The 13,817-nt window shown below is 43.5% G+C and overlaps 1 protein-coding gene across 2 annotated transcripts in view; it reads right to left on the bottom strand.

Annotated features, from left to right (window-relative positions):
• Positions 1-13,817, bottom strand: part of NPR3 (natriuretic peptide receptor 3) — a 74,058-nt gene that overhangs the window by 43,074 nt on the left and 17,167 nt on the right. For both annotated transcript variants that reach the window (XM_004484628.5, XM_004484629.5), the window contains exon 3: positions 10,167-10,333. In XM_004484628.5, the coding sequence (XP_004484685.2) occupies positions 10,167-10,333 (167 nt within the window). The remainder of the gene's footprint in view (positions 1-10,166; positions 10,334-13,817) is intronic.

Raw genomic sequence — 13,817 nt, 5'->3', positions numbered from 1 at the left:
TATTACCCTAAAGTCCACCACTAGAAAAGTTCCATCCATACCGGCAGAACTTCTGGAGAGCCCATTAATCCTATTAATGGTTTATCCTTAAATATAATCAGACTGCCAGGGATTGCTAAAAATTTGAGGAAAGTCTCTAATATAAAAAAGAAAGAGCAAATCTAATAGAAAAAGGAGGGGGGACTTGAAAGAAATAGGTAATGCAAAAGATGGATGAAAACTTAAAAAAAAACTTGATGAATGATACCTACAATTTTAAGATGAGCCGTTGTTTTATGTACCTTAAGAAAAAATATCTATACCTATTAAATTATGACAGATCATCAATTATAAAATGGATTCCCAATTTTAGAAATTTTTTTTTTTTTAAAAAGTGTATTCTAGAACTGATAAAATATTGCATCCAGGAAACAAGACCAGGGTGCTATTTTTAAAAAGGGAAGCATTTAGGAAGTAAGAGAGAGCCCTTGAAAATTAAAAATATGTTAGCAGAAATTGAAAATTCAATAACGGATTGGAAGAAAAATTCAAGGCAGTCTCTCAGAAAGTAAAACAAAAAAGCAGTGCTGAAAAATAGGAGAGGAAATTAGAGGACCACTTAAGAAGGGCCAATATCCAATGTTAAAAGTTCCAAAAAGAGAGAACAGAGTCCAACAGAAAGATCCACACCAAGACCTACCACTGTGAATTTTCAGAATATCAGTTAGCCAATTGGCTGCCCTCTTTGGTTCCCAATTCATTCCCCCTTCCTTCCTCAGCTCTGCTCTGTACTATATCACAGGGAATGACACTCCATGCTGCATTTCCCTCTAGGCCGACTTCCAGCTAGTTCAGCCAACATGAAGCACAAGTGGGAGATTTAAAATAGGGGGAAGGCAAAAGCCAGCATATTTCTCCCCCTCTTTCTTTGCCTTGGTAATGTCTCTTACAGAGGCTGCATATCCTTTCTACTTCTAGCTCCCATGGGCAGCACTAACTCCTGGATCCTGGTAAAACTATCTCTTCCCTATTCCTCCAGGTCTAAGCATAGTAATGTCTTTTTTGTTTTTTAGTAATGTCCTTTTACTCATGCTAAACTCTGCCTTGTCTTACTGTTCCATTCAGCATTTTTGATCTTCCCAAACCTTAAAATTAGTTCTCCTTTTAAATTCCTTCTGTGGGATTACCTGGTAGAGGCTCTTTTTTCCCTTTTTTTTCCCTTATTCCCTTATTTGAGAATAAGGAGAAAATATTAAAAGCATCTAGAGATAAAGAAAAAGAAAGTAACAGTGAAAAGATGAAGAATCAGAAAGGTACCTCCAAAAGCTACAAAACAACAGAGCAATGAAGTCAAAATTTTGAAGGAGGGGAAGTGGACTTTGCCCAGTGGTTAGGGCGTTCATCTATGGTTCAAACCCCGGGCCTCCTTGACCCGTGTGGAGCTGGCCCACGTGCAGTGCTGATGCACACAAGGAGTGCCCTGCCACGCAGGGGTGTCCCCCATGGGGGAGCCCCATGCGCAAGGAGTGCACCCCGTAAGGAGAGCCGCCCAGCAGAAAACAAAGTTCAGCCCGCCTAAGAACAGCACCACACACAGAGAGCTGACACAACAAGATGACGCAACAAAAAGAAACACAGATTCCCGTGCCACTGACAACAACAGAAGCAGACAAAGGAAAACACTCAGCAAATAGATGCAGAGAACAGACAATTGGGGGGGTGGGCAGGGGAAGGGGAGAGAAATAAATAAATAAAATCTTTTAAAAAAATTTTTGAAGCAAAATAATCTTCAGACTAAAATTTTATACCCAGCTAAACTGTCAATTAAATATAACCAAAAAATGTTTCCTGAGGTGCAAAGTCTCAAAATATTTTCCAGTTATGCACCCCAGTCTTCTTTGAAACCAAGGTGATAATCAAGACAGAAGAAAAACTTTATATGCAAGTAAAAGGGGATCCAACACAGAAGAAAACTGAAGGAAATTTCCAGGTTATGTGTAAAAGAGTTAAAACTTTTTCCACTGTGGGAAATCAAGAGATAATAGTAAAAGTTTTAATAACAAAAGTAGCAAAATAAATAAGCTGTTTTAGAAATATGGAGGGAAGCAGATAAAAATGTTAATGATTATTGACTCAAAGAAAAGAGAGGCAGGAATGAGGAACAGCAGAACAGGGTGCTCATGTTTGTCTATAAGACTTATAGTGGGAAACAGACTTGGCCAGTGGTTGGGGCGTCCGTCTGTCACATGGGAGGTCCGCGGTTCAGGCCCCGGGCCTCCCTGACCCGTGTGGAGCTGGCCCACGCACAGTACTGATGTGCGCAGGGAGTGCCGTGCCACGCAGGGGTGTCCCCTACGTGGGGGAGCCCCACGCGCAGGGAGTGTGCCCTGTAGGGAGAGCCGCCCAGCACAAAAGAAGGTGCGGCCTCCCTAGGAATGGCGCCACACACACGGAGAGCTGACGCAGCAAGATGACGCGACAGGAGGAGACACAGATTCCCATGCCACTGACAACAACAGAAGCAGACAAAGAAACGAGACGCAGCAAATGGACACAGAGAACAGACAACCGGGGTTGGGGGGGAGGGGAGAGAAATAAATAAATAATTTTTTTAAAAAAAGACTTATAGTAATACGAATTTACTTTAATTCAATGTGGGTCTTTTTCCATTCATCGTATCAGGTCTTCTCAATCCAGAAAGTCATGTATTATTTTATTTAAACTGCATCAGGGAGATAAGGTGAGCTTCATCCAAGGGCAGAGCCAACTGTTAAAGGGCCAGCCAGTTAGTGGGTCTCAGAAATGTTAAACACAGGGAAACAGACTTGGCCCGGTGGTTAGGGCATCCGTCTACCACATGGGAGGTCCGCGGTTCAAACCCCGAGCCTCCTTGACCCGTGTGGAGCTGGCCCATGCACAGTGCTGATGCGCGCAAGGAGTGCCGCACCATGCAGGGGTGTCCCCCACGTAGGGGAGCCCCACATGCAAGGAGTGCACCCGTAAGGAGAGCCGCCCAGTGCCAAAGAAAGTGCAGCCTGCCCAGGAATGGCGCCGCCCACACTTCCTGTGCCGCTGACGACAACAGAAGCAGACAAAGAAACAAGACGCAGCAAATAGACACAGAGAACAGATAACCGGCGGGGGCGGGGGGGGGGGGATTAAATAAATAATTAAATAAATAAAAAAAAAAGAAATGTCAAACACAATAGGGAGAATGGGTCAAGGCCAAGAATGGGATTTACTGAAGGGCCCAGAAGCCAGAAAGGCTGCCAAAGGGGAAGAGATGTCTCCAAGGCTGGCTCAGTCTAACCTGAGAAATAGTAGCAGAGAAAAATTTAAATATACCTCTTCAAGACATAATGTGAAAACACTGGGAATTGGAAGCACTGCACTGACTTCCTAGTCCAGGATAAATGCATGAATAAATGAACAAACATTTCTTTTATCTCAGAAATAAATGTAATGGTTTTAGAATCTAAGAAAAGGCAATATTAGAGCTTTTTAAGCACTTCTTTAGTTTCTTCCAGGGAAGTGGTTTTTCAGTGTAACTCTGTATGCTCAATGTTATTTCCTATCCACGTGAATAAATAAGGTTCAGTACATTAACTAAGCAAATGGTATGCTGATTAGCCATGGTCTAGTTCAACGGTTCTTAAGTTTTTGCTACACTGACCCTATTAAAACCAGATGAGGGACTATGTATACATACATACAAAATTTTGTACATAATTATAAAGAGTTAATGCATCCTTGGTCAAGAAACCCTCACCCACTTAAAGGGACAAAGAAATCATAGAAAGGAGTCTCCTACTAAAGAAGACCTAAGTAAGCCCACTTTGCTCGATGCCCCTTCTCTAGAAACATGACTTTCACATATGCACCACATTCGGTGCGCCACATTCGGTCCCTTACAAAATAGACTGTCCAGACTCTGTGAGCGGCATCAATGTGTCACAATAAGGGGCATGAGGCTCTAAGTCCATGCTGGTACAGGAATGCAGCTGTTGGGATCTCCCCAGAGCGCACAGCCATGGATATTTGTATACCTGCTTACATATTTTCAGGTGATGAGGATCCCATCCTGGATGGGGTCACTGTATTGTTCAGGATCAAACTCAAGTCCATGCTCCTTTGGGTACTTAATAAACAGCATCTGATGATCGAGAAAATGATGGTTTACACTTCAGAAAAAAACAACAATAGGTCACTGCAGATGAAGAGGCAACAGCCAACCTTTGTGCAAGAGTCAGAGTCTGATACCTTATAAGTCTGTATTTGGGCAGGCAGGGTACAGGGAAAGAAAGGGACTCCTTCTGCCCATGTTGCCTGCCAGCCTCACTTGTAGGACCTGAGACACTTAATCTTTGGGTCATGAGTTTGCCCGCATATTGGGCACATTGTTATTCAAAGGGTTGGACTGATGTAGTGGAAAAAGAAAGTCACTGAACCAGGAGTCAGTGGATGCATCTAATCTTGGCTTGGCCACCACACAGCGCATTCTAAAACCAAATACCAGTGCTCTGGAATTGAAACTGCTCGCGTGGCAAAGGCCAAGCACCTCCATTAAGACACCCTTGAATGGGAGCCACTGCTCATGTGGGTGACCCAATAAAAACTGCCCGAGAAGGCCAGGAGGTACTTTGCAAAGATTGGCCGGAGCCCTGCTGGAGGCCCAGTGGTGCTTAACTTCTGAACTTTACATTTCTGATGATCCCCAAATGGTCCTCAGAATTCCACTGTGAAATGCCCAACATCATCTCCCACAGTACAGAGGGAACCAAACATCTGGTTCTGTGTACCTGATGAGATCTAGATACAATATCTCGTTGACGGACTGCAATATGCTAGCTGCCTTACAATCCTGAGCCTCAGTTTCCACCACTGAACAGGGAAGGGGTTGGCTCTGCTGTCCTTCCCCTTCAATAATAGCAACAATAATATGCATAATAATAATAGCTCACTTTTATTGATGGCTTCCTATGTGCCAAGGATATAATAAGGGGAGTGTAGCAGTCTGATATAGTTATGAATTCCAAAAATAGACATCGGATTATGTTTGTAATCTAGTCTGTACCTGGGCATGATGAAGTTACGATTAGGGCTTTGATTGGGCCACGTCATTAGGGCATTGAGTCCCCACCCACCAAGGGGTGGGTGATAAAAGGCATGACAAAGGATGGAGTTGAGGGGTTTTGATGTTGGAGTTTTGAGGTTGGAGTTTGATACTGAAGCCTTAAGCTGGAGCCCCGGGAAGTAAGCTCACAGAGGAAAAAGAAGCAAACCCCAGGAAGAGAGGAACCCTGAGCCCAAGAAAAGCAGGAACCCTGAACCCAGAGAGAAGCAAGACCCTGGAAAAGAGGAACCCAGGAAGCCTGAACCTTCGCAGATGTCAGCAGCCATCTTGCTCCAACACGTGAAAATAGATTTTGGTGAGGGAAGTAACTTATGCTTTATGGTCTGCTATCTGTAAGCTCCTACCCCAAATAAATACCCTTTATAAAACACAGCAGATTTCTGGCATTTTGCATCAGCACCCCTTTGGCTGACTAATACAGGAATTAAGTAGGGAGCTGAATAAAATGGGGCTCATACTCTCACAGAATTTACATTCTGGTGGAGGAGACAGAAGTTAGTTAGAAAATCTCACACAAAGGTGTGTGATTACAACCTGAGCAGAATGCTGTGATGGAAAAAAAGTAGCGCGCTGGGAGATAGTCTATGGGGCATGAAAAGATTATGCTTAGGAAGTGGTATTTGAGATAAGCTCTGAAGGACAAGTAGGAGTATTAGAGGCACACAGGAGCCTCATAGACATTGGCCTGGAGTATAAAAATAATAGTGAGAGACACAGCCACCATCCATTGAAAACTTAACTGCGGGCATTGTCTTAAATATTAGCTATATACAATTCTCGAGTTATTTTAACAACCTTGGCAGTTACAATTATTAGCTCCATTTCATAGTCAGTCAACTAAGGCACCAGGTTTCAGAAACATGCCCAAAAATAGTAAGAGTCAGACCCAGGTCTGTGAAATCTCCAGCCTGTGTATTTAGCCACTAGGCTATGCCACTCCAAGGGTGGCCACCTGTCCCTTAAAAACATGATGTATCAGAATGGAAGAGGTTTCTACCAGCCTCACTGTATTTTTTTAAATAGTGTTGTGCTACATGTTAGGAGTGCAGGAGGCAGTGTCGTAACACACAAGTGCTAATCACTAGACAACTACCATCTATACAACACCCACCCCCAGTGATAGGTCGCCTTAAGCAACCCTATTTTCTGTCACATGACACACATGTACCCACTCAGCCCCCAACCAGAGTCAAGAGAAACGAGTGGACACTTGACCCAAGAGAAGTTAATCCATTGGCTGACACCGGCCTTTGTGATGACTGAACCTGAAACACTCCATCTAGACAAACATGGCAGGTCCAACCATGGTTATACTCTCCAAAATATGAACTGCAAAACAGAGAAGCTGAAAAATCTTGAGGTAGAAAGAGGTCAGAAATATCCTAGAAGCACACAGAGGGTTAAAATTAGAAATATATGACAATATCAATCACCATATTGTAACAGATAAAAGAAAAACCACCTGATTCTCTCAACAAATACAGAAAAAGCACTTGAAACTCAAAATCCAAACCTACACAGGTAATAAAATTATATAGACCTTAATGCACACACTCAAGTACAAGTAAAATTGGGGAAATCTGAGTCAGATCAATGGATCATATGAATGTCAATATCCTGGTTGTAATATACTATCATTTTCCAATATGGTACTGTTGGGATAAACTGAGCAAAGTATTTAAGGGATTTCTCTGTATTATATCTTAAAACTGCATGTAAATCTTCAATTATCTCTAAAAACAATAATTAAAAAAAGAGAGAGGATAAGAAATGGAGATGGAGGTGGGGGAGGAGATCACATTTACAAAACTAAAAATTTCATTAATCCTTCAAATGGGGTACGTGAAATATAAATAATAATAATTTTGCTAAAAAATATCATTGTCACTGTATCCTTCCAAAGCTTCAAGTAGAGCCTTAATGAAATTTAGAAGTTTCACTTTTGCATTTTGAAAAGACCATAACCTTTCCAAGCACAAGACAACATGCTTCTCCATGAATGTGGCTGTGGATACTATCTATGAAGTTGAATCAGGGAAATCATACAATCTGTGTTGCCTACAATAAATATCTCAGTCCAAAGCGTTCCCTTAATCTAGATTATAGACACCCTGATGCTTGTAATGCTGTTTTTGTTTCAGCTGGCCTACTAAAACGTGTTACTTTGACAAAAAGGGGAAGAGGGTCTCTATACAAACATGAAATAAAAGAACTCCCATAATCTAATAAAGACTCTTTCCCCAAAAAAACCCACAGCAAACATCTTATTAAATGGTGAAATGTTAGATTCTCTCCTTTTTAAAGTTAAGAACAAGGCAAGAATGCCCACTATCATTGCTTATATTGCATACTGTATTGGGATCCTAGCCAGTTCAAGGCTACTGAATTAATAAATTAAAAGTACAAGAATTGAAAGGAAACAAAACTGTCGCAGTCCCATCCACAGGCCATGGGATCATACAGAAAATGCATGACAAATTTTAGGCAATATTTAAATTTCAGAACTAATAAGACTTGACCAAAGTTACTGGATTCGCAGTCAACGCAGAGACTGAAGAGACCACAATGGGTTTCCTGGACTCAAGCTCGTAGTAAGCAGATGAGACAACCCGTTAGCAGAAAGAAGAAAACCAGAAAGACCTAGGAAAGAGCCGAGACCTAGAGCGGAGACCACAAACGCTCACTGCTCTTGCGAAGCGTCTCCTGCCGCATCAGCTCTAAGTCCAGCATCTGTGAGGCTGTCACACCAAGGTCCTTGTCCCCTGTGACTCACAGCTTCCTTCTCTACAGTAGCTCACCACGACCACCTGTGTAAACTAATCTGATAGTCTGCACCTGGCACTCAAAATCATCTAACTGAAACACACATACATATGAAAGATAGCTACTTCTGAAGTTATTATAATAAGCTCTAATTTCTACTTAAAATTATAATTTTTGTTTATTTACATGTATTTATACTTATCTGTAAAGTTCATTGATCCCACCATCAGGGAAACGCAGTGTTATAAGCCTCAGCTGTAAATAATCTCCAAAGCACCATGTGGTTTAGAATGTATTATGCCTCTCTCTGAGATTTTGCTTAGACTGCTATTAAAATGAGACTTACTATTCTGAACAGAGAATAACTGATGACCGAGAAAAATGACCCAGTAGTGTCTTGGGATGCCAGCTTATGCCCACCTATGCTGAAATAGTTGAGCTTCTATAACCTCAGGGAAATGGGCCAGACAAAATGACACCATGGTAGAGTTTTTAAACCATAAAATTAACACTAAATTAGCAAAGCAAAATAATACGGTGACACATGTAAAACACTGTGGAGCTCCCAATCAGTCCAGGCCAGGTGCAGTAGTACTACTGAGTCTTAGGGCCCTCTGTGTTCTTTCAGACTCCTGAGGCAAAGGATTGGGATAATGACAAGACTATCATCAATTTCCTTAAACTTGGGCTTTATTACAGAGACCCTACTTCTTTCAAAACTCAGAGCAATGCTGTCCAATATGGTAGCCACTAGTCACCAGTGGTCACTGAGCACCTCAAGTGTCTGAACTGAGACATGCTGGAAGGGTAAAATACACACTGGATTTCAAAGACTTTGTACCAAAAAAATTACAAAATCTCATTAATACTTTTACATTGATTAAATGTTGAAATGATAATTATTAATAAATTGAGCTAATAAAATATATTATTAAAATTAATTTCACCTTTGTTTCTTTCCTTCCTTTTTTTAATGTGGCTACTAGGAATATTTTTGGTTTGTATTATAAGGACAGTACTGATTTAAAATGTCAAAAAATATTTTAAATGATATGTATTATATATATATAACATAAAAATACTAATAAATATATTTATAAGACCCTTGGCATGTCATTTGACAGAAAATGCCTATAAAGACGGGTATAATTTTATAATAATAGTACAAAAGAAGTACTATTTCTTGAGTTTCCCCTTTATGACAGGGATAGTGCTAAATGCTTCAGACAGATTATCTAAAATCCTCCCCAAAATGCCCCCTTGGATCAGAGAGACTGAGTAACGGCCCCAGATTACCTAGCTAGAAAGCCCTGGATCCAGGCTCTTCACGCAAGCCTGCCTGAGGCCAATGCCGGTAATCCACAGTACTTCAAGTAAAGAACCTGGTAGAGGCCCTCTTTGGAAGTGACCATCTCTTACAAAGTAGGTCATTATTCAACTTGGACAGAGACTCTCCAAGCCATATACCCATCATTGACGGAATGCCCTTCGTTTTGGACACTGTGGAGGGAACAGATTTGAAAACCAGCACACCTACCCTACCAGCCCAAGGGGACCAATGCTCATTCTTCTGAGAAAGGATTTGCAGGAATGAGAAGCCATTGGAGGGGCTACACAGCCAAGTGTGCCAGAGGCAACCAAAACAAGGGGCCAGGTGGGCAGCGTCAGCTGCCCTCTTAGAGGCATTCCTCTGCTAGAGGACACCTCCTAGCCTGCAAAGCTGCTAACTCTGGTGCACTCACAAAATGCAGCAGCAACCACAGTACCCATGGATTGGAAAGGCCTGGAATACCTGAACAGGAAGCAGCTTGCAGCAGCAGGAGGCCACAATAGCATCCGCAAGAGAGAGGTGCAGGCTAGCCATGAAGCTCAGACAGAGTGCCCAAAGATCCTTCTAGAACCCAAAATATCTTCTGCCGCCAAGCTTTGGGAAAATTAGGCACGCAAAGCACTGGCACTCCTTCGTCCATCTTCCCCCCACCACCCTCCTAGCCTAAGAGGTGGGTGAAGTATACAGACGTGGGCTCGGCATGACCACAAGTACCCACAAAAAGCAATTTTCCTTCCTGCAGCAGTTGGAAAAGTGAGAGGGAAGGGTGGGGGTGATGGGGGGGGGAGAGGGAGGGAGGAGAACTAGCCAGGAAAAGAACACACAGAAGGCAACAGTGACATTCAGACGCAAACCTAGGAATTTTTGAATGGCTCAGAATGGGACACTTTGTCACCTTTGATTTAATTAGAAGACTGTTTTCAGGATGCTGAAGGTCTAGGCTCATAATCAAGCACTTACGTAATCCTCCTCATTGAGCCCTTGTTTCTCAACAGAACTTTTCACCTCCATGGAAAACTTCTCAAACTCGGGTTTCACTGTCCTCAGTAGAGTGACTGTTTGGAGGGATGAGTACGCTTGCTTCGCTTCAAAGTCGTGTTTGTCTCCTCTCTTCCACGAGCCATCTCCTACGGGAGAAGTGAAAATATTTATAATTCCAAGCCAGTCAACATAAAGAGGCCATTCTCCCTTTTCAACTGTGATGTGTCCCTAACATGCTACTTTGGCAGCCGGGGCAAGCGCATTGTCATAGCATTGCACTTGGGTATAATCTGTCAATGTAGAGATCGTTAAAGAAGAAGGCCCTTTGGATGTGTGTTCCTTTGATGTGTAAGAGAGAAAGAGAAGCAACGTTGAGGTAACTGCCTCCTAATAACCATGTAACTGCAAAGTTTAGCCCCCCAGAATTGCAGCACTACAAGAGCAAGAGGTAAATTTTTACCCCTTGCCAACCACACATTTTACAAACCTGCAATCAACTGTAGCATCTAATCAAGTTAATGCAATATGATAAATCTGATACTGTGTAGCTATGGAACAGGAGGCAACAGCTACATACTACAACCATACTGTTAGAAAAAAATGTTTTGGATTTTGACATTTCTTACATCTCTTCAAGGTGAAAAGTAGCTTAAGTGAACTTGAGGATTTGCATCTTGCTAGTACTGACAATGTCATAAAAATTATTCATTGGACAATGTCCATGAGTGGAGCAATAGTGATGAAATAAAAACTGCAGACATTTATTGAGCCCATACTATATAATAATAATAAAAGCCAGTATTTCTTGGCCACTTTATATGTATAAATGCATTAACTGTCATAAGCCCCTGTGATGTGGGTACTATTACCCTCTTGATTTTACAGATGAGGAAACTGAGGCATTGAGAATCTGGGTACTCCACGGCTTCATAACTCTCCCTTTCACAAAAGCAAAGGTAAACTACATGGATAAGAATGATTACCCCTTCCTCCATCATATCATTTTTGAGAAAACCTGTGGCCTGCAGGACCCAGAGAAGAAATGTGGACCTCTAAGTTTTAACATACACACATACGCACACAAAAAACTGTTTTTCTCTAAGTTATCATTATGATTCCTGACTATCTCTGAAAGCACAACCAGAAACGCAATCTGCCAGAGTCCAGCAACAAACTCATTTGTTCACCACCAGCCCCAGTCCAGGAGGACTGGACCTTCCACCCCAAAGGCTGAGCCGTGAGGCTTTGGCAGAGCCTGCCGCCTAAGCCACGCAGCACCCGCTTGACTTGCACAGAATAAGTTGAACGCAGGTTGAGGGACTCTGGAATTTCTATCACACCTTGAATCAGACAGACATGGATTAACCACACACGACGCGCAAGGTCCCGTCAGAGTCACAGCGGGCGCCATCCATGTCTTGAACAGCCTTGACCAGTTTGAAGAGAGAGTTTTGAGACTGAGCCACAAACAACCAAAGTTAGTACAGGGTGGGATGAACACGTTCCCACGGGAGCACAAAGAAGCTATGCAGCATGGAGAGGAAGAATCCACGCGCTCCCACGGGAGAGGCTGCGCGTCAGGAGGCGCCACTGGGCCTAACGGCGGGACGAGGATGTTACCGGGAGGAGAGGGCAGGGAGAGGTGAGCCTGGCAGAGCGCACGGTTACGGGCAAAGACGCAGGAGTGCATGGCATCCAGTGGGCAGCCTGCAGCGCGAGGAAAGGCAGAGACAGAATGTGTTTGCGGCGGCACCCGTATGACACAATCCTAATAATAGCAACCATCTAGTCATTGCTTGCGACGCCAGGGAGCCGTGACAAGAGCAAAGAAGACAGAGCCGAGGACACAATTCACTTAGGACTAGATCCCTTCTGCAGTGAGCGCAAGATTACATTTCAGGTGACCAAACAAAACTTGGCAATGAGGTCCTTCCCCTCCCCCGTGAAACCTCCCAGGCCCTGAGGAGGCCCCCGTGTGAGCAATAACTACGCCTAACCTCAGAGAGCAAGTGGGCAGGCAGCACGGGGCGACCAGGGAAACCCGCGGGATGCTCCCAGCGAGACACAGACGCCTTCGTTACGGGGTCAAATCCACTTGCCAGCGAGACCCCAAATTCTAAGAACATCCAGAGCATCTTCATCCCACAGAGAATGTTAACAGAGTCCCAGGGAGGAACCCATTTAATACAGGCACGCAACAAACACCTACTGAACCATTTAACCTCACCTGAGATGTCAACACTCAGCAGAGGAAATGCTTCCTAAGCAAAGAGGGCCGGCGCACCTCAGCTCTGGGAACAGGTTCTCTCCAGAAGCTAAGAGGAAAACTACTTAACACCATAGGCCATTACACCGTGTATGCCAAAAGCACACCTAGAACTAGAAACAGCAACTATCTCAGTTACTAAAACGGAAAAAAAAAAATTTTTTTTTAACAATTTTTGAAAGGAGTTAAATCTAGTACGACAAATCTGTCTACCACAGCCTAAAAGACTTTGTAGATCCAATTTCTAGAAAAACTCGAGTGGAAATGACAGTGCTTAATAAACTCAAGCCAAGCCAAACAGTCATCTACCCATAACTGTAACTGTTACTATAACTTCCTGCTTTTGTGGGTGTTTCTTCTTCATGATGTTTCAGTAACATCTCCCATCTCGGGGCTGCTGGGCACTAGGAAAGCAGAGATCAGCTTGGCAAGACGCCCCATGAGCGGGGACAAATTTAATTCAGTAGACAACTGGGTGCCTCTAAAGATTTATGAGCGGAACAGAAGAGTGACATGATCGGAATCCTGCCTTGGGAAATATCAGTGGATTAGAGTGGGGAGACACTGAAGGTTCACAGCCCACAGTAATCCAGGCAAGAGGTTATAAGAGGTTACAGGTGGGAAGTTACACACCAAAAAATTAAAAATGGTTCTCTGGGTGACTAGCAGTATGGGTGAGTTTTCTTTTCTTTTTTTTTTGAATTTTTCTGGACCTAAAAAAATTTCAGTAATAGCTATTTATCATTTGTATAATCAGGAAAAGCAGTGAAACCCTGGAGAATGGAAGTAGAAGACGGTGCACGTAGACCCCCAAGCCTGCAGCAGTTAGGGAGTGAGGGACAGCAAAGCAGGAGGCACGTCACCAGGGACACCAAAGAGGAAAGGGAAACTGCTTGTCATTAAAAGAAAGAGCAGGGAAACGGAGGTGGCTCAACGAATTGGACTCCCATGTACCATTTAGGAGGTCCAGGGTTCGATGCCCAGGGCCTCCCGGTGAGGGCAAGCTGGCCCATATGGCGAGCTGGCCCATGCAGAATGCCAGCCCACACAGAATGCCACCCCGCACAGAAGTGGCCCCTGTGCGGGAATATCACCAGCACGGGAAAGTCACCCCACATAGGAGTGCCGGCCGACATGAAGAGCTGGCACAGCAAGATGATGCAACAAGAGACACAGAGGAGAGAAAATAAGACGAAATAGCAGAACAGGGAGTTGAGGTGGCGCAAGAGGGTAATTGCCTCTCTCCCACTCCGGAAGGGCCCAGGATCGGTTCCTGGAGCTGCCTAATAGGAATACAAGCAGACACAGAAGAACACACAGCGAATGGACACAGAGAGCAGACATCAGGGGGGACGGGGGGGTGG

The sequence above is a fragment of the Dasypus novemcinctus genome, chromosome 2 (assembly GCF_030445035.2).
Source record: "Dasypus novemcinctus isolate mDasNov1 chromosome 2, mDasNov1.1.hap2, whole genome shotgun sequence".
NCBI lineage: Eukaryota > Metazoa > Chordata > Mammalia > Cingulata > Dasypodidae > Dasypus > Dasypus novemcinctus.
Note: the sequence above shows the minus strand (reverse complement) of the source record. Positions and strands in the feature narration are given on the sequence as shown.